The sequence below is a fragment of the Emys orbicularis genome, chromosome 1 (assembly GCF_028017835.1).
Source record: "Emys orbicularis isolate rEmyOrb1 chromosome 1, rEmyOrb1.hap1, whole genome shotgun sequence".
Lineage (NCBI taxonomy): Eukaryota > Metazoa > Chordata > Testudines > Emydidae > Emys > Emys orbicularis.
In genome coordinates, this window is record NC_088683.1 from 226022350 (window position 1) to 226043660 (window position 21311).

General features: G+C 38.8%; 1 protein-coding gene across 5 annotated transcripts in view; it reads right to left on the minus strand.

Annotated features, from left to right (window-relative positions):
- Positions 1–21311, minus strand: part of CNKSR2 (connector enhancer of kinase suppressor of Ras 2) — a 361047-nt gene that overhangs the window by 154302 nt on the left and 185434 nt on the right. For 3 of the 5 annotated variants that reach the window (XM_065413934.1, XM_065413928.1, XM_065413921.1), the window contains exon 9: positions 1493–1639. The exons of the other annotated variants lie outside the window; for them this stretch is intronic. In XM_065413934.1, the coding sequence (XP_065270006.1) occupies positions 1493–1639 (147 nt within the window). The remainder of the gene's footprint in view (positions 1–1492; positions 1640–21311) is intronic. 5 annotated transcript variants of the gene reach the window in all.

The following is a 21311-nucleotide window of genomic DNA, read 5'->3' on the forward strand; positions in this document are numbered from 1 at the left end:
AATCCTGCTGTGGGATCTTTGGTGGGAATAGTCTAGTGGCAGACACTCAAGTAGAGCCAGAACAAATATTTAATGAAATGGACATAATGTCACCAAAAAATACTACAGAGGAAATAGGGTACAGTCTCATTTTAAGCAATGATGTGTATTTTTCACTGATGGTTATATTGTCAGCAAAAAAACTTTGATAAAATCACAACTTTCAAGTAAGTACATTCATATGCCCATTATCATGCATACATATTTTCAGTTCTATACTCAGATGCTGATCAGCTATTTGTTGGTTGAAACTTAATGCCACATTTCCATGGAGTACTTCATGTTTTAAATGCTAAAACAACTTAATCTTTTTAACAGCTATTCAAGTTGAAAGACAATGGTATATTTAACCATGGAGGTGGGGTTGAGGAAAGGATGTGATGAATGGTATTAGTTGCTTTTATAAACCTGTCAGCATTTTAAATGGCAAAGAAAGCCACTATCAGCAGTGGCATTTCCATATCTCATTTTCCTTCACAATATGACTTTTTATTTCAATGAACAGTATTAATTTTTAAATTAGACTATGTTTAAGATAGGATAATAATCTCTCTTAAGAATGCAATTTTTATGCAAGGAAAATAAAGTTCTTCCTAGATTATGCCCCAACTGAAGTGAAGGGGAAATACATTATTTTTCAGCTTTCATCAATTGGTAAAATGGTTTAATCAGCCTGGAGATAGATTATTCTGGATTTCCTAAAATTTAATTATTAGGAAATAAAGCTATCACAGTGATGTTTTATACTAAAGTAAAATGCTAAATTTTTGACTAAACTATTTCCATTTTTGGCATACTATAGTTTTATTAAAAAACAAGAGAAATAAAGGGTCAGCTTAGACCTTCTGTAGACCTGCACATATTTTAAGTACTAAGGAACTGATCCTTACAAATAATTTAGGCATACCTTTGCTCACGTGAGCAGACTTCAATGGGACTACTCAGAGGAGTAAAGTCATGTACTTGTCTAAGGTCCTGATTCACAAAATATTTAGGCACATGCTTAAAGTTGTGCACTTGATTAAGTACTTGGCTAAATTGAAAACAAAATCACATTTTTTCTCTATTTATAAAATATGCTGCAATGTAACCTTTAAAAGAACCTAAACTATAATATAGCAGCTTCCTAACTATGCCTAGAAAAATGAATGGGAGCCCTCAAACAATTTGTGTACATTAGAAGTATTACCCTGCGGTTATCTGGGATAATTTTTAAATACTTCCAAACCACAAAAGAACTTATGGATTGTCTTTTCCTTTTAAAAGGTCTAACCAATGGATTTAATTTCAACTGTGCCTATGAGAACAAGCTGTGCAGATATCATTTCACAAACAAGTTTTCAAAGCATACAAGATTAAATCCATATGCTGCTGAGATGAAGCACAATAAAGCATCACTGAGATAATCTATAGTTAAAATGATGGTGTATGACTTATGATTAAGCTTCATTACCTGCAGAGCAAGGGGCTTCCATCTCATATTTTTCAGTAAAGCTGGTGCTGAGGTAAGCATGCTCTGAGGTCGCTTTTTCAAAGTTAAGATAACACCACTCGGATCCTCTCGTAGTGCATTCACCAAATTTTTCAACTGCCACCCCACCTGGTAACCAGCAAAATCATTACAATAAAATTGAGGTACAGTATTCAAGAGGTAATGTTCCCTTCTTAATAATAACATAATAGGTTTGTGTATATATATATATTTTAGAAGATTAACTCTGCAAAACTGTCAAAATTTAAATTACAGTATTAGAAAACATGCCAACTAAAAATAATACTTATTACGGTACACTAAAATGGGTATGTACCATTTCAGCTATTAGAATGACTAAACTACTGCTCCTCCATCCAAAACACACAGTTTAATCGCATTGTGATTTTTAAACTAATTATAACTGAACACTGATGTATTTCCTTAGAGGTTAAAGGGTTAAAAGGACCTAGCTTCTATCTCATACAGTCTAACCCAGAGTAACATAATTTAACTGCACATCTTATGCTTCATAATTACTGTAAACTCTACTAAATATATGTTGCCATACCTCTACTCTTTAAAAATGCTAATATTATACTATTAATATTACTGTAAACACCATTAAAATATTACTACTTCAGGCAGATGCAAGCATAACAGGGTTCAGTTAAGACTTCTATTCTTTACAATGCTATAAAATAAATTTAAAAGCCTAGTTAATTTAAACACCACAGCTTTTGAAATTTTATTCTAAATAATTTCATCCATTTAAATTACAATAAATTAATAAATGAAATGTAATCTAGCTACTGTACTTGAACATCAGTCCAAAAATAAAATTTCCCATTTACATTACAGTACTTTGCAAATATTGTGAAATATGGCACTTGATGAGTGTGAAAAGACTAATTGTCCTTTTCTTCTAAATACTTGGTAGAATTTTTTGGAATAATTTGTTGTATGTAGCTTTTGAAAAAAGGAAAGTTGTTATGGTACACAACTTGAGTAAGCTTTTCAAAAGTGACTAATGATAGATTTTAGATTGCCAGTATGGAACACCTTAAAGATATCTGATTTTCAGAGAGCAAGCCCTCAGTGTATTCTTAAAAAAATAAAATAAAAAAAAATAAAAAAAAATCAGGCCCCGTTAAGGTGGCTCAGATTGACCGCCTAAAATCTGAGGTACCCAAAATCACAAGTCACTTGAAAATCTTAGCTTGTGTGTTTAGAAAGCTATTCGTTTTAACATATTTTACATCCCTAAGTGTCTCTCATTTTAAACATTAATAACTATGTTTTCTCCTAACTTTAAAGGATCATGATTAAAAACATTCTTAATTTTGTTCTTTTTACAAGAAAATTTTCTAACTGGTATATGAAATTTCCAAACCTATGAAGTAAATACACATAGTACAATGCTACCTATAGCATGCTGCTACTTATGGAAGGATAAGATGGAAAAATATCAAGAAGTGGAGCATTGATGTTGTCCTTCATTAGTCTAGTATAGCAGTGAAACACATCTGTATGTTGTTTCCCTTTCACTTCAGGGAATTTACTCTTGGGTGCATGAGAACAAACTCAGATTTACTGCAAAACTGGTAACCAAATTTATGCTGCCAAGAAATTAAGTCTAATGTAAGATGCTCAAAATATACATATTATTTGGCTTGTTCATCCATTATGCCAAATCATACATTGATTTTTCCAATCACCAATTATTTTCAGAGTTGCTGATCTCAGATTGGCATATTGATCAAAGTCAGCAATAGTGCCTGTGTCAATAGTCTTGAGGCACAGGAAGGCTGCCATCATCATTCTTCAAGTGCTACAGTGAACCTAGTCATCCTTTCTCAGTACAGCAAAATGCATTGCATGAAATGTTAAATTCTCATCTTCTCTCCACCAAGGTGTGTTTGTATAGTATATCAATGTAAACAAGGAAGCAGAACACTCACAAAATTGCTCCTATGGAATCTCTTCTGGACTCCACACTGGACTTTTAAGCGTGGCTGGAACTTTATATATATATATAAAAGGCGAACACACACACCTCTTCACATATGTCCTTTCCCAGTATTTTTCAATCCAAAACCACTACTCATTTTGCTATAGTACTTTGAATAAAACTACACATATTCGTTTATCAAGTTTTGTAGAATACATTCACCATCTTGCCATAGTCTCCAGTTTACTTTAATAATATGTGTAGCAACTAGAAGGCTACCGAATAAAATTTAAAACTTTTGGTTCTGAGTACTACTATCTTAAGAAAAACCACTTTGTGTGTCCATAACGGTGCTTTCTGATTCACATGGATGTGTTCAACATTTTGTGAGTTTTTAAGGACCAAGGAAAGTTACCACCTTGAATATACCTGTAATTTCATTCTCCTTTATGCTGCCAGAAAGACTGAATAAAAATTCTCACTTGTTAAACACCCTCTCTCTATATGTAACCCACTGTTCATTTTAATTCTATAACAGTGTACATCAACTGAAAAGATTTCTGTGAAGGAATCCTGGTGCAGAATAAAGCAAAACTAAGAGTCTTGAAGAGGATGACATGGTGCAAGTTACAGAGTTATGGCAGTAATGCAAGATTTTTGTCATATAAGTTGGAATGAAGTTGCGTGAGAGAATCATGCCTTGTGCTTTAATTCCATCCCCTTTCTAAATATAACAGGCAGAAGATATATTAACTGATTTTTTGGTTATGCTGACAGGTTTTTAAAAACTACTTAATGTACATTTTCAAACTATGCTGAGATGAACACTGTCCTGCCTTTCCTGGGGTACTTTCAAATAAATGGAAGGTTCTCTAACCTTTGAGTGAGAGTTGTGGGGATTAAAGGAGAACACTGAAAATTATTAGGATTTGTACATTCCAATTTAGATTCTCTGGGGCAAAAACAATTTTAGTTGACTAAGATCTTTCCAATGAAAAATTAGCTATAATCTTCAAATGAAGTCCACCTTCCACATTCATTGATGCCCTCGTAAGAATCTCATTTCTGGACCAGTCAGCCCTCAGACTGTTTCATCTCTCTTGAATAGGAAATACTAAGATTCTTGAGGGAACAAGACAGCTATCAGATTGGCAAGGATAGATTAAGGGAAACTGCTACTCAGTACTGATGATCTCTGGGAAGCATAAACAAACCAATGATCATTGTAAGACCCCAGCAAAACAGAATAAAACAGAAGTATTAATACAAACTGAACGATAGATTTAATTTTATTTTAGTGTAGGAGGGGGCGATTAAAAGTAGGAAGTGAAGGGGAAGCATGCCTGAAACTGAAAAATGTCAGAACAAGCTATTCTAAAGGCCCTGGATTAAAGCCCTCTTCCAAGTAAACTAAATTTATCTTCCAGGAGCTCTCTTCAAGATCTCCCTGCTACCATCACCCCCAGCAATTCCCAATTCCCCCCTTTAAGACTTCAGACTTTCAACACCCCTAGGAGGACAAGACAGGAGGGTAAGTTGGCTACTTGTAGTCGAGCCTTTCTTTGTGTGACACAGTACACATATTTTGTCATCAAAACTGCTTTGTTCTTTTGATCCTGCTGTTGAGAGAGGCTGGATTGTGTCTTGCAAGGCCTGCCCAAATTCCAAGTAGCTATTCTCCTACTTCATACAAAGCTAGCTGATTTGCTGCCAAAATTGCTGTTTACTGCTATTCGCATTTATTCACGTGGGGAACTGTGTGAGCAAGACAAGTCACCTTACATTAGACAGAAGAACTAGCTGTCAGTCAAACCACCGAGTACATGTGTATGAACACTGGATGGGTCAAATTTCGGGTGATACTATTGGGACCCTAGTATCTTCGCCCACAGTAGATAATCACATCAGGGAGAGGCAAAGTCTAGCCCATATGACATAATGCCTTTGTACTTTCGGTTTCCCCATCTATGATATACCATCTCCTTGGTAAAGAAATTTGAATTCCTTAGATAAAATATGTTTCTAATTGCTTCAAGGAAAGAATTAGAAAAGTAAATGAAAAGCAGTCACAAGTATTACAATTGTCTCCAAATTTCTGTATAAAGCTCCTTCCAAATTGCCCTAACACACACAAACCCATGTACCAAAAAGAGGCACTTCAGTGCTAATTATTCTGTGGGCTGCATGAGGAGGAACATATATGCATTTCTAACAAGATGTTTCACTTACCACCTAAATTAAATTCAGGGCCATTTATTTCTAAATTTTCACCACTATACAACACTAAACTGATTCTGTTTCAGTTTGTCTTGTTTTGTAGATCTTGAGGTAAACAACAAACCCAGTCTGGACACCCAATGTTGCTATATGCAAGGTTATGCAAGAATTTCCAGTTTTCATTTTATTATGAGACAAATAATTTTAAAGGATATAAAATTACACAATATTTTACAAAATAAGCACAGTGTGGCAAAGCTATGTTTGAGCTTTCAAACTCAGCACTGAATTTCCTGGTTTCTAAATATTACATTAATACTAGCTTCTTGTATGGAATTTCAAAATGCATTAATAAAAGTCAGCTAGTCAACATGTAGGATTTGACCAAGAGCAGGAGTAATTTACAAAGCAACAATGTTTTTAGACCACCATATTTAATGCATTTTATTATCTTAAATTCTGTGGATTATCCCATGTTCTGTAAAGAGGAAGGATAAACAAAACCAACAAAAAAGACACCAAGGTTTTAGTACTTAGTTAAGCATTCAAGGAAAGGAGAATTTCATTTACAGCAAACTCCTTTATTTGAATCCTGTTGAAGGGTTCAGAGCAGGTTTTGTTTGGATGGGATTGCTTGGGTTTATTTTAACACATAGTATTTTAACTCATGATATGACTTAAGAGGCCTACCTGTCCACTTTTAAAAGTTACGATTAATATAAGTAACTTAAAATAATTTACAACATCAATTTTTTCAACGTGATCTAATCATGGCAGGTCTTTTTAGTTGCAGGCTGACCCCATTGTTTCATTTTGCTAAGTAGAATGCATGTTACCTCTGACTCAGGACGCATTACTCACGTTATAGTTGATTATCTAGAGGTAGAGCCTGTAATGACAGAGACACATAGATCTTTAAGGATGACAAGAACTACAGCTCCAACAAACTCTCCTCTTTGGTATGTGAACCTTGCTTGTAGTAGGTATATTTGGGTTATAGCGTCACCACAGTCTAAATTAATACTTTTATTCTGAATTCCTATTTTCAGTTGCTGTTAAAATTTGATAAAACATTTTTTTAGTTTGGTCTTAGCCCAGAGACTTTTTTTCACCTCAGAAAGTTAGTAAAATGTTAAGTTGTCTGGATATGAAAAATACTCTGTACCCTGATCATTTAAAAATAGCTTTGTTTAAAATCTTCACATTTGGCATGCATGCAAGAAGAGACTGCATCTTCCTTAAAGCTTAGCACACTGTGGATACTACAGAAAATAAATAATAGTGCAAACAATTCCTACAAAATCTTCTCTGAGGTTTCCCCTCTTTATGCCACTTTAGGAAAATTGATATTAGCAGCCCTCTTTTCTTTATCTCCTTTCCAAAAGTAAAACGGGAGAGAATCTAACTACTCCCTTGCCCTTTATCATGGCAAATCAAATTATCTGTGGGGCAAAGGACTGTTAGTCTTCTAATCCCTCTTCACCCCATCCTTCTGGCATTTTGAAAGAGTTGTGGACTGGGACTGACTTTCTGCTCCTTTAGAGTGCCAGATGGTAAACCAGCTCCACATCCTCAAAAAGCTATGTCAGCACCTTCTGAAGCACCTGTTCTCATGCATAGTACTTCAGGGCAGCCAGGGCATCTCCACAAAAACATTTACAGGCTCAGCAGAAATGCGAGGACCCAAGTGGAGCATTTTTAGGATGCCACAGGATATAGGCAGATGACAGCACTGAATTATCTAAAGTTCCAGAAATTCAGCAAGAATATCTCAAACAACAGAGGCATATGAGCTGTTGCATTTTTAAAAAAAAATTGGTAGTCTTATTCACATTACAACATTTATTGGCTGGAGGTTGGAGTTAGGGAAGGGATACAGTGCTCAGATAAAATGGATTGGTAAAGGATTTAAAGGAGGTATTCTTTAAAGGAGCAAAAATGGGGAGCTTTGGGACTCCTAAAATTGACATGATAGGGAGCCAACCCCATCCCTCCTACATAGCCTTCCCCCTAAACCCTTATTCGAGGGGGTGGGGATAGTGAGGTCCCAGCAGCAAGTTGGCTGGGGACCAGGATAGGTAAGGGGGAGGGTTTACAGAAGCCTCCCAGGTATATATCAAAATGATCATGGAATTAACTGCACTATACACTTTTATCTGCTGGGTACTCCCAGACATTTAAGAATAAAGTTGTAGCCTAATTAAACCTCATCCAGAGTCTCCTGTCCTTCTTCCAACATAGCCAGACTAAGTATGTCTAAGGAAGAGGGTTAGCAGTAATCAATGCCTTCATGATGGGAGGACTATATTTTTTGCATTTATGTTAACTCATTCCAAATCTACAGAAAAAGAAAAACTGGTGATGTCAATTAGATTTTTGGAGGAAAGAAATATTTTCCTGCTAAATATAAACTGTAGGGCAGTGGTGGGCAACCTGCAGCCCATGGGCCACACACAGCCCGTCAGGGTAATCCGCTGGCGGGCCACGAGACAGTTTGTTTATATTGACTGTCTGCAGGCACGGCCGACAGCCCATTGGCCAGGAACGGCAAACCGCAGCCACTGGGAGCTGCAAGCAGCCGTGCCTGTGGATGGTCAATGTAAACAAACTGTCTCGTGGCCCGCCAGTGGATTACCCTGATGGGCCGCGGGTTGCCCACCACTGCTGTAAGGCCTTCTATACTGTTTTCCTGCTTAGCAAACATGCTGATTCTACCAAAAGATTTAATTAAAACTTATTGTTGAAGGAAATCAAAGCTGTCATGTTACTAACTTTCTTTAATTTTGCTTCTGACTGATCAAAAGACTTCCTTCAATATTTATGAGCTTATAAATAAAAAGAAAAACTATTTGTGTGGTGGAGGGGAGGGCTCCATTCACACAAATAGTTTTCAGTTAATTACGCAATCCAAAAGCTCTTTAACAAATTATCTGAATGGTCAGATTGCTCGCCTCACAATGAATAAAAAATTAATAATAATTATGCATGAAACATTACATTGCATCTATGAAATTATTACCCAAATAATTAGTAACCTGCTGCTGAGTTAAAATATTAAACAAAAGGGAGCATTTTTATTCTGCCAACAGTTGGGTTGATAACATGACCTTAAACTATCTACATGAGGTTGGTAAATAAGCAGACTGACTCCCCTAAAGGAGGTCAGAGGGGAAGGATATCAGCTGGCAGTCATGTGAAAATCTAGAAAGAATGAAGCAAACAATAGGTTTACCTTTCCTCCCTCCATCCCTTCTGAAGACACTGGAAAAGAATAGAATGCTTCAGGGCTACCTCCTCCAGAATACATTATAGGGTTGGGAAGGGGTGGCTGCCTAAAGTTTAAAGAAGCATCAACAGATTCCATATTCTGATTTTTTTCAGGTTAGCTCGTCACCAGTAATGAATAATAAATACTCCACACTTCTATAATATTTTTTTTAATCCAAACATCTATGCTTATACACCCTGTGATTCTGAATGAGGAATACATCACTTGCCTTACATGAAGAAGTTTGACTTTGAAATAAAGTTAAATATGATTTTAAAAGTCCCACTACACATGCACAGTGTTAATTTTATTATTAAATCTAATCATAACCAAAAGAGTGATGGCCTCAAATACCACCACCACCAACATAGCTTGCATATAAACTATATTGAAGTAGATCACAGCTTTTGTTTGATAATCTCCTAGTGCTTTATAAACATTTGTTAATTAAATATCATTACGCTTTTATGAAGTAAGCATTGTTATGCTCATTTTACAGATGGGTAAACCAAAGTACAGAGACTTTCCCAAGGGGACACACACAGTCATGAGCAGAGCTGACAATAGAATCCAGGTGCGTACTGACACAGAGTACCGTGCTTTACACACTAAAACAACATTCCATCATCATAAGATTTATTTAATTGTGTTCCCATACTCCTAGCTGACAGGACTTCTAATTGATTTCATTGTCTTACTCGCTCCAGTTACTTATACAGCTCCCATCAATGTAATATCAGAGTGCCTCACAAAGATTAATAGATTTATCTTCACAACACCTGTGATTTAGGAAAATATATGTATTTTACATATGGGGAACTGAGGCATAAAGAGATTAAGTGAGTTGCCCAAGGACACACAGGAAGTCTGTGGCACAACAGGGAAGTGTAAACTAAGAACTCGCGAGTCCTAATCTAGTGGCCTAAGCATAAAACTATCCTTCAGGAGAAGAGTGATGGTAGATATAGTAACATTTCTAGACCTCATAAATGAAATAAATTAATCATGAAGCAAAACTGTATAATTCTAAAGACATTTTACTCATTATAAATATTGTTCATTCAGCAATAACCCTTAACTTTGACTTTTCACCTCCACAGTGTTTTGTAGAAGTTTTAAGCCAATTTTTTATTTTTTTGTCTCAGACAAAAGTGTAGGAAATCTTTAAGTGCATCTTTGAACAATTAAATCACTACATTCATGTTAAGCTGCAAGGTAGGTGAAACAGGGATACCTGAAAGAGGTCGACTGCACTGATTTGGATACACGTTGTTTTAAAAGCTACACTTAGCAAGTGAATGGATACTTGCACGGAAGTGATAGAAAATTGTTCATTTTCCTATTTTAGCCTCCATTATAGGAGTTCGTGTATGTGGCTGTGTACTGTATGTTCTCTGATTAAAGTCTTAAAACTGCTGCCAGAAATGGAGTTTAAAACTTGAAGTGCCAGATTTAAAGCAGTGCCAGATTTCCTATGTGCTGGCATGAGTCATTTCACTCCAATAGTTTCCTCAGGACACTCGGGGGAACAAAAGAGACACAACAGTGGATTTTAAGTGGCAGGCTGCAACTTTATTAAAGTAACACCAGGTAGAGGTGATGTATGCCCCCTCATCTCACATACCCAGCATTTAACTGGGTCCAATAGAGGGTTACAGGGCTCCCACTCCCACTATAGAAGTAGTAACTCAAGGTTAGACCCGCCCCTGCACAACCTACCTCCCAGGACTCAGTTCACTTCTGAGTCCCCTAACCTTCCTCCTCTGTGGGGATTGGCTATAGAGTGTCTTTAGGCACCTTACAGGTACAAGGTCCACAAGTTCAAATCATTGGTCTTATTTACCTCTGGGAGCTGCACCTTTTAGCCTTTACCTGCACTGGACATTGCCACAAGTTGCAACAACTACACATTTCTATAGTTTCATTTAATAGGCTTCTAAATCCCAGTCTGTGCCCCAATTGTGCCTCCACAATGCTGCAAGGAGGCAAAAAATCCCACAAGACCTCAGCTAATTTCACCTAGTGGGAAAAAAATCCTTCCCAATCCACAAAAACATGCACAGGGAAAGATATAACTTACCAGGGAGGAGCCAATCAGCTACCACAAACCTCCTTAGCCAGCCAAAAGGATGCAGCAAAACCCAAAGGGAGGGCATGGCTTCGACATGCACCCTTCTCCTTTTGGGGGGGGGGGGGTGTCTGATTTTTCATTCCTCTTCCCCCACATTTGCCTTCCAGGGACACTATATTCTCCCTGAAGTCCGAGCAAAGGTCCCCTCCCCCGAGATGTTGGGGGGGGGGGGTATTTTTCCACATAATCTTTCTTAGAGCATGAAAAAACTGACTTGAGATAACCGCATGCACCACTACAGCCCATAGATGCTGCTACCCTTGAAAGAGATGCTTAGACTGGATATTCACTTAACATTTCATAATCAAGAAGCCTATAGCTACCTTAGTATTTTTATATTGCTCAGTCCCCCTGAAGTCCAATAGAATCTCTCTGCCACAGAACATGAGACAGGCAAAAAACAACAACACTGAACTGATATAAAACTGCACTATATACAGCACTCAGCTGAGATATAGTTATATTTTTAGGCTTCAATCAACTAAGATTGATTAAAGAATTCCTCTACATTGATTTTTATCTCCATGGTAAAGTATTAACTTGTTTTGCTTACAATTTTAAGCTACATTTGCAAGAGCTATCATCATCACCATCTTACTCTGTTTCTACATTTACTTCTCACTGCACAGAAATAAGAAAGTAATGAATTATGCATGTGCCTAATTTAAAGTACCGTAAATACTTTAAGGAGGCCCAATCTACTGGACAGCCAAACTAGAGAACTTTTAGTGCGCAGCAGCAGGGTCCACATGGACACTTAGTGCATGCCAGGCTAGCGTAGGGTCGATTTATACCCCATCTTGCTGTGAACTAACTCCTCGTCTAGACAAGCTCTGATTTCACACACAAAAGTTTGGGTTTTTTTATTTCTTTATTTGGCCCATATCGGAGGATTGGAAATCATGGTTTCTCCAACCATTTTTAGCATGAATTATTTTAAAGGTTTTTATTATTTAACATTGGGCTAGATTCAGATTCTGCTGTCATTTACACTGGTGTTAATGGTGCAAAGACTTGTAAATCCATGTGCATACTCAAGACAAACTGGGGGAGAAAGCTGTATCTGGCTTTCAGTGTTCGGGATGATGAATGCATAGTTATTTAGATAGCTATCCATGCACAGTAAAGCAACAAATACATTCATACACACAAACCAACCTACATATACAGTACACTGAAAAAGGGAAGAAAAGGGAACATTACAACCCTGGTAACTGTTGCAGTCTCCCCTTTTATCCTGTGAAACAGGAATCATAGACAGAGTCTCATGCTGCCTCCAACTGCAAGCAAAGAGGCAAAGAAATGCACAAACCACCCCTCTTTCTGTAGACCTCAGGCACACACTGTCCCTTTAGTGAAAGATGCTTCCAGAGCACAGATGAAAAGGCAGACAGAACAAAAGATTGAATATTGCCAGAATACTCCTCCTCTAACTTTTGTACAGACAGTACCAGTGATTCCCCAAGAGAGGAGGAGGATGGAATGTAGGATGGGAAAAGAGGAGACTATGACAAACACAATTACCAGGTATGTAATTTTCCCTTGTTGTACATCTCTCTCTTCTCCCACCCTATGACACAGGAGTCATGGACAGATAAAGGATACAGATGCCCAAGAGGCAAGCTTAATTTTTTTGCTCTTAGCAAACTTTGCAAAGGCAGCCCAAGAATACTGATAACTAGTTGATAGTGATGGTGAGGAGAAGATTAAGTTGCTCTCTTCCACACATCCAAAGCAAATGCCTCAGCTCTCACTGTCCACGATATAGAGACTCTAATTGAATGGCATTTTACTACCTTGGGATGAGGTTTACCAGCTTGATCACATGCTATCAGAATACAGTCAGACTTACCTAGTGACAGTGGCTCAGGGCACAACTGTCTAAACTCTTGCAAATGACAAAGAATGCTTCAGAACTAACTCAATATCCAACAAATGCAGCTGCTTATCTAGGGAGACACTGCGTTTGGGCAAAGAGTAGGGAGAACAATGGGCTCATTCACATGGAATTCAGAAATCACCTTAGGAATGAATTCTGGAGGAAGCAAAAGACCCACCTTGTTTGGAAAGAGCTGCAGGTAAAATGAATATATGACGACTGAGTTCCATTCACTCATTCACCTGGCAAAGGTGACCAGAATAAGGAAAACAGCCTTAAAAGAAAGTAAATGCTAAAGGAGCCTGCCCAAAAGGCTCAGAAGGGGACCCGCAATCAGACCTGCAAGGCAAAGTCTAGGTGCTGCTGAGGACTGACTGGATGAACCACCACTTTGTAGAGATAATGGGAAAAAACTTCTCAATTTAGTGATGTGGAACAATGACCCTGCTCTCAATAAGGCCTTGAATAGCCACTATAGCAGAGGCATGCAAATGGAGAGCACTGATGCTGACACCTTTGCTGAAGCCTGACATTAGAAAATCCAAAACATGCCAGAATGAGCGTAATAGGGCAGTGATATTCCTTGACTCAACCAGGCTGAAAAGATCCAACAAATCCTAAGAGTACATGAGGTAGACATTTTCTGCTGCTAACCAGTCTCCCACTTGGAGTCTCCCTTAGGAAGCAACTCCATTCAGTAGCCATGTAATCATTTGTGTATGGGGCAGGTGGGAGCAGTGCACTGGCCCGTGAGAGAAGATTCAAGTTCTCTGCAAGCATCTGGGAGGAAGAGAGGAGTCTCACAGCTCAAATCAATAAGGGGACCCTACTTATAAAAGGGATGGGGGTTAGATTTCTGACACTCATCAGGTACGAGAACCAGGGATGTCAGGGCCTCCACAGAACTACCGGAATCCAAAATGAGCCACACACAAGGGACTAAGGCCCAGATCCACAAAGGGGTTTAGGCTCTAACTTCCCCTGGTTTCAATGTAAGTGAGGAGCCTAAACACTTTTGTGGATCTGGGCTTAAGTCCACACAGGCTAAGTAGCATCCCAATAACTGCAGGTTGCACTGGCAAGAACCAGGGAGGAGGCCCTGACAGTCAACAGAGTGCTCAACAAGAAACAAGAGTCTTATACTCGGGGGGGGGGGGGGGAGGGGAGGAGAGGAGAAGGGAAGACAGGCCAACTGGAAAGATAATGAATTGGTAATGGCCCTTCCTGTGGGTGACATGAAAGAAGCATCAGTTGTCATATAGAATGTAGATATGTAAATAGGCATCTTTCTGTACAACAGACCAAGAAGAACCTCTTTGTAGGAGCAGATGCTTAATCTCTGACAGAGGATTGAGAGGAACCAGGAAGGTTTCAATCCCCCTGAGAAAATACATCCCTAACACAAGCATCCGATGAAACATCAGCAGGTGGCTTTCCATAATGGTGGAGCTAATGTTCCAAAGCAGGTGGGGGGTGGACCTGGCATGATTGCTATAGGGTTGCTTTGGGAGATCAGGAATAGGAAGGGAAGTGTCTGGGCAGTCCTCTTTTTCTTCTCTATTTCCCCCCTTTAGTATAGAGAAATAAAGGAGGAGGCGGAGAGGCAGAAGGAGGGAGAAAGAAACAACTTGGGTGATTGTTCCAAAGGGGGCAAAGCAAACTAAAGGGATCATGTCTGGCAGAGGCTTATATCATGCAGGGGCAGGGTCTCAGTTTTCCTCCTTGCTTCCAGCTGGTGGCACCATAGCACCATCTGGCCATGTCTCCTATGTCATAACATGAGAGAAGAGGTAGACATATAAAATTTATCTATACATGTGTATATACATACAATTAAAAAAACCTATATGTCTAAATGTGTTTAAAAAGGCAAGGTAGCACATTCTTCTGGAGATCTATATTCAAACTGAGCCCAGGTCACAGTTTAAGTTATCTTGGTGCTCCTAACCAAAATTCTCAAACTTTTGTCCTTTCATGCAAAACCACTATGCAGTTTATCATGGTTAAATATCTTTGTTCAGGAGGCACGGTAGTTAAATAGCAGTGAGGCTGTAGATCCGGACTTAAGTCGAACAACATTGTGTAATGTGTGTAGTACCTGTCAGCTGGATACCTGATTGACAAATTCAAAGCATAAAGGAGTTCAGAAGTATCGAATCCCAATAGAGCCGGGGGGAGGGAGGGGAAGGGGAGAGAGCAGGGAACCTCCCAAGTACACAGTCTCTTCCTTAGGTACAAAATTGTGACCACTGTATTCTTACTTGTTAAGCACCAGCACTCTGCTCACCTCTGTAGACAGCACAAAGAGACAGTCTTTGCCCCCAAGAATCTTACAACTTAACTGTCTTAAATACATCAATTATTGTACCTTAACATTTTTATTATATATTTATGTGGTGACATTATATGTACATGGTATTAGAGAATCACCACCAGAGAACCAATATCTAATTCTTTTAAAAAATTCATCAGTATTTTGATTTCAAAAAGCAACACAAATTCCCAATTACTACTATTTTGGTATGACCATCACACTGTGTACCACAGCAACACCTTGTAATACTTTACAGCATAAGCCATCCAACAGTTAGGAACTACAATATTGTGTCATCACCTGATAAGTACTAGATAGCCCACACCTTCATAGTCCTGGAAGGTTCTTCCAATGCTTTTGGTGAAGAATTATAGCATTCTTAGTGCAAATTCATATAATGTGGCACATCCTTCAGGGGATAATTTATATAAAGGACAGAGTTTTTCTTCTTGTAATAGAAACACTATTACTTGAACTCAAAATGTAGCACAACCTAAACAGTTGTACAGCAACATACATTATTAGTACTCTACATTTATTCAGAAGCTTCTGTACAGAAAAATCCCAAATGAGTTTACAGACTAATACCTATATATATATAGGCATCATTCAGTGGAACACAGCAGCCGCCCTCAGTCATGACCACTATAGAACATTTTTTCCAAAGTGAAGTGAAGGGAAAAATCCCTAATCTACTTAAATAGTTATCAAAACAAAATATGTAATTACAAAGGTAAATTACAGAAGAATTATACATAATAGAGTTGTCCACATTGGGATTCAGCCAGGACAATGGGATTAATGAGAAACACACTTATGAAAAATGCTATTGGATATATTAAATGACTACACATGGTCAGGATCTCAGTTTTACATCTCATTTGAAGGAAAAGACATCCAGGAGAGTGCAGTGTTTCCAAGGCAATGCCAAGGCTCCAGTCATGTACTGACTGAGGGGGAAGAGGGTTTCCAACTGTATCACAGTCAGCAATTCCTTCAATTCTTTCCTCTAAAGATCTCCAGTCCAGTTCCTGACCAAGTCTGATCTTACTTAGTTTCGCTCTCATTTTATATACACAAATGCCATATTTACATATAATGGCATTCATGCTCATCACAATGGCGTCTGTTGACCTGACATTGCTAGCAGGGGTTATGGTTGGAAGTAAGGACTGAAGGCTAAAATGGAAGAGAAATGAAGTAGAAAGAAATACAGAGCAACTGCACAGATGGGCTGGCAGAAGATCCACAAGCCCCTTCTTAGAACTCTCAGGCAGACTGAATACTCCACTAACCCACCTGGGACCAAATTTCTTTTTTAATTATTTCCCTCAAGGCCAGACTTATAAGGCCTTGAGCTAAAGCACTTTCATTTAGGAGAAAAACTGGCTTTGAATCATAGACCTCGAGAGGTCTTCTATCCAGTCCCCTGCACTCAAGGAGGACTAAGTATTATCTAGACAAGGGATTTTCAACCTTTTTCTTTCTGAGGCCCCCCCAACATGCTATAAAAACTCCACGGCCCACCTGTGCCACAACAACTGTTTTTCTGCATATGAAAGCCAGGACTGGTGTTAAGGGGTAGCAAGGAGGGCAATTGCTCAGGCTTCGGCTTCAGCCCTGGGTGGTGGGGCTTGGGACCCTGGTCTTCAGTCATAGAACATCAGGGTTGGAAGGGACCTCAGGAGGTCATCTAGTCCAACCCCCTGCTCAAAGCAGGACCAATCCCCAACTAAATCATCCCAGCCAGGGCTTTGTCAAGCCTGACCTTAAAAACCTCCAAGGAAGGAGATTCCACCACCTCCCTAGGTAACCCATTCCAGTGCTTCACCACCCTCCTAGTGAAAAAGTTTTTCCTAATAGCCAACCTAAACCTCCCCCACTGCAACTTGAGACCATTACTCCTTGTTCCGTCATCAGGTACCAGAGAGAACAGTCTAGATCCATCCTCGTTGGAACCCCCTTTCAGGTAGTTGAAAGCAGCTATCAAATCCCCCCTCATTCTTTTCTTCTGCAGACTAAACAATTCCAGTTCCCTCAGCCTCTCCTCATAAGTCATAAGTCATGTGCTCCAGCCCTGTAATCATTTTTGTTGCCCTCCGCTGGAATCTTTCCAATTTTTCCACATCCTTGTTGTAGTGTGGGGCCCAAAACTGGACACAGTACTCCAGATGAGGCCTCACCAATATTGAATTGAGGGGAATGATCATGTCCCTCGATCTGCTTGCAATTCCCCTACTTATACAGTGCAAAATGCCGTTAGCCTTCTTGGCAACAGGAGCACACTGTCGACTCATATCCAGCTTCTCGTCCACTGTAACCCCTAGGTCCTTCTCTGCAGAACTGCTGCCTAGCCATTCAGTCCCTAGTCTGTAGCAGTGCACGGGATTCTTCCATCCTAAGTGCAGGACTCTGCACTTGTCCTTGTTGAACCTCATCAGATTTCTTTTGGCCCAATCTTCTAATTTGTCTAGGTCCCTCTGTATCCTATCCCTACCCTCCAGCGTTATCTATCACTCCTCCCAGTTTAGTGTCATCTGCAAACTTGCTGAGGGTGCAGTCCACGCCATCCTCCAAATCCCCCCCATGTGGTGGGGCTTCGGCTTTCTGCCCTGGGCCCAAGCGAGTCTAACACTGGCCCCGGACCCCTGGTTGAGAACTGCTGATCTAGACCATTCCTGACAGATGTTTGCTCTTAAAAACCGCCAATGATGGAGATTCTACAACCTCCCTAGGCAATTTATTCCAGTGCTTAGCTACTCTTACAGTTATGAAGTTTTTCCTAATGTCCAACCTAAACCTCCCTTGCTACAATTTAAGCCCATTGCTTCTTGTCCTACCCTCGAAAGTTAAGAAGAACATTTTTTCTCCCTCCTCCTTGTAACAACCTTTTATGTACTTGAAATCTGTTAACATGTCCCCTCTCAGGCTTCTCTTCTCCAGACTAAACAAACCCAATTTATTCAATCTTTCCTCATAGGTCATGTTTTCTAGACCTTTAATCATTTTTGTTGCTCTTCTCTGGACTTTCTCCAATTTGTCCACATCCTTCCTGAAAGGTGGTGCCCAGAACTGGACACAATAGTCCAGTGGAGGCCTAATCAGCACGGAGTAGACTGAAAGAATTACTTCTCGTGTCTTGCTTACAACACTCATGATAATACATCCCAGTATGATGTTTGCTTTTTTTTTTTTTTTTTTTTTTTACAACAGTGTTATACTGTTGACTCATATTTAGCTTGTAATCCACTATGGCCCCCAGTTCTCTTTCAGCAATACTCCTTCCTAGGCAGTCATTTCCCATTTTATGTGCGTTCCTTCCTAAGTGGAGTACTTTGCATTTGTTCTTATTGAATTTCATCCAGATCATTTTGAATTTTAATCCTATCCTCCAAAGCACTTGTAACCCCTGCTAGTTTGGTATCATTCGCAAACTGTTTATAAGTGTACTCTCTATGCCATTATCTAAATCACTGAAGAAGATATTGAAGAACTGGACCCAGGACCAATCTCTGCAGGACATCACTTGATATGCCCTTCCAGCTTGACTGTGAAGCACTGATAACTACTCTCTGGGAACGGTTTTCCAACTAGTTACGCACCCACGTTATAGTAGCTCAATTTAGGTTGTATTTCCCTAGTTTGTTTATGAGAAGGTCATGAGAGACAGTATCAAAAGCCTTACTAAAGTCAAGATATACTACATCTACTGCGTCTGTTTGACATGATTTGTTCTTGAGAAATCCATGCTGTTACTTATCACCTTATTATCTTCTCCATGTCTGCTAACTGATTGCTTAATTATTTGCTCCATTATGTTTCTGGTTACTGAAGTTAACCTGACTTGTCTGTAATTCCTCCAGTTGTCCTTATTCCCCTTTTTATAGATGGGCACTATATTTGCCTTTTTCCAGTCCTCTGGAATCTCTCCCATCTTCCATGATTTTTCAACGAGAATCACTAAGGGCTCAGATATCTCCTCAGTCAGCTTCTTGAGTATTCTAGGATGTATTTCATCAGGCCCTGTTGACTTGAAGACATGTAACTTGTTTAAGTAATTTTTAACTTGTTCTTTCCCTATTTTAACCTCAAATCTTATCTCATTTTCACTGGCGTTCACCATGTTACATGTCCATATGCTATTAAACTAAAAGTCGTTTAGCACTTCTGCCATTTCCACATTTTCTGTTATTGTTTCCTCCCGCCCCTCATTGACTAATGGGCTTACCCAGTGCTTGGTCTTCTTCTTGCTTCTACTGCATCTGTAGAATGTTTTCTTGTTACCCTTTATGTCTCTAGCTAGTTTAATCTCGTTTTGTGCCTTGGCCGTTCTAATTTTATCTCTACGTGCTTGCACTGTTTATATTCATCCTTTGTAATCTGACCTAGTTTCCAATTTTTGTAGGACTCTTTTTTTCAGTTTCAGATCATTGAAGATCACTTGGTTAAGCCAGGGTGGTCTCTTGCCATACTTCCTATCTTTCCTATGCAGTGGGATAGTTTGTTTTTGTGTCCTTAATAATGTCTCCTTGAAATATTGCCAACTCTCTTGAACTGTTTTTCCCCATAGATTGCTTCCCATGGGATCTTGCCTACCAACTCCCATGAGTTTGCTAAAGTCTGCCTTCTTAAAATCCATTATCTTTATTGTGCTGTTTCCTTCTTTGCCATTCCTTAGAATCATGAACTTTATCATTTCATGATCACTTTCACCCACACTGCCTTCCACTTTCAAATTCTCAACCAGTTCCTCCCTATTTGTCAAAATCAAATCTAGAAAAGCCTCTGCACCCTAGTAGCTTTCTCCAACGTCTAAAATAAAAAATTGTCTCCGATACTTTCCAAGAACTTGTTGGATAATCTGTGCCCGACAGATGTCTTGGTAGATAAAGTCCTGTGCTTTGGATGATTTTGTTAGTTGTTTAGTTGAACTGCAACAGCTGCTTTAAAAAACTGTAAAAGAAACTAAAGTTTTCCACAGGAGAAATGAACAAAAACATCAGAGGACCACTCTATAACTGGTAATGGAGAACAAATAAATAAATGGAAACTCAAACTAAACAACTGATGTTGTCCTTTTAGCTCATACAACACATAGATATGGATGAACTAGAACAGAATATGCAAACATAATCCATCAGGGTGGAACAACAATAGATGCTGGGTTCTACTGGGTAGGATCTTGGAAGCTTATAGTATAGGTCCAAACAACTTAAACTTCACTCAACTTCAAAAAATTTAACTTCTTAAGCATTGAGAAGGTCTGGGAAAATGAAAGTGCATTACATGTCACAGCACATACTGCAATACAAATGTCTGTGAGGTAATTATTATTATTTTCTTAACACAATTTGACACTTCTCTGGTCACACTGTAAGCACTGTATTTTTAGCCATAACAAGAATTTTTAAAGCAGTTATGCATCATATTTGTTCCATCTGCAACAAAATGAAAAAAAAATTATTAAAATCTCTTAATTTCAAATAAGTGAGTGGCTTTGTTCTCAATGCCCAAATCGTACTGCTAGCTTCTGAGAAAGGCTCTTTTTCAAACAGGTTATGTTAAAATTACTGGAAAACTGGGATTACTCCTCAGAATAGCTCTTTAACAAGTGGAAGAGAAACTTTAATGTACACTGAACTTAGCTTAATACTAACACTCTTTAATTTTATGAGGGGACAGCTGGACAGGTATTAGAAACTCACTATATACCTATCTCCAAAGCCAAAAATGATTAAATGTTTTATGGTGCATGAAAGTATAGGATAGTTTACACTCTGATTAAACCTTCTAAGCCATGAGGGATTTATTATTAAGAATATGTCAATTTTCTGTGTGACGACATGAAACAACTTTCACAGCCCAAAGCCTGTTGACTTGGCCAATGTGATCCAAAAGTAGTTTCCCATATTAGATTGGCTAACATGCTCTGAGAGAGCTAGGTATTAATTATTATTATTATTATTATCTATGTACCACCTTGCTCCAAGTACCACCTTGCTCCAAGTTAAAGTTTAAACGGTAACTGTGTGTAGTAAGTA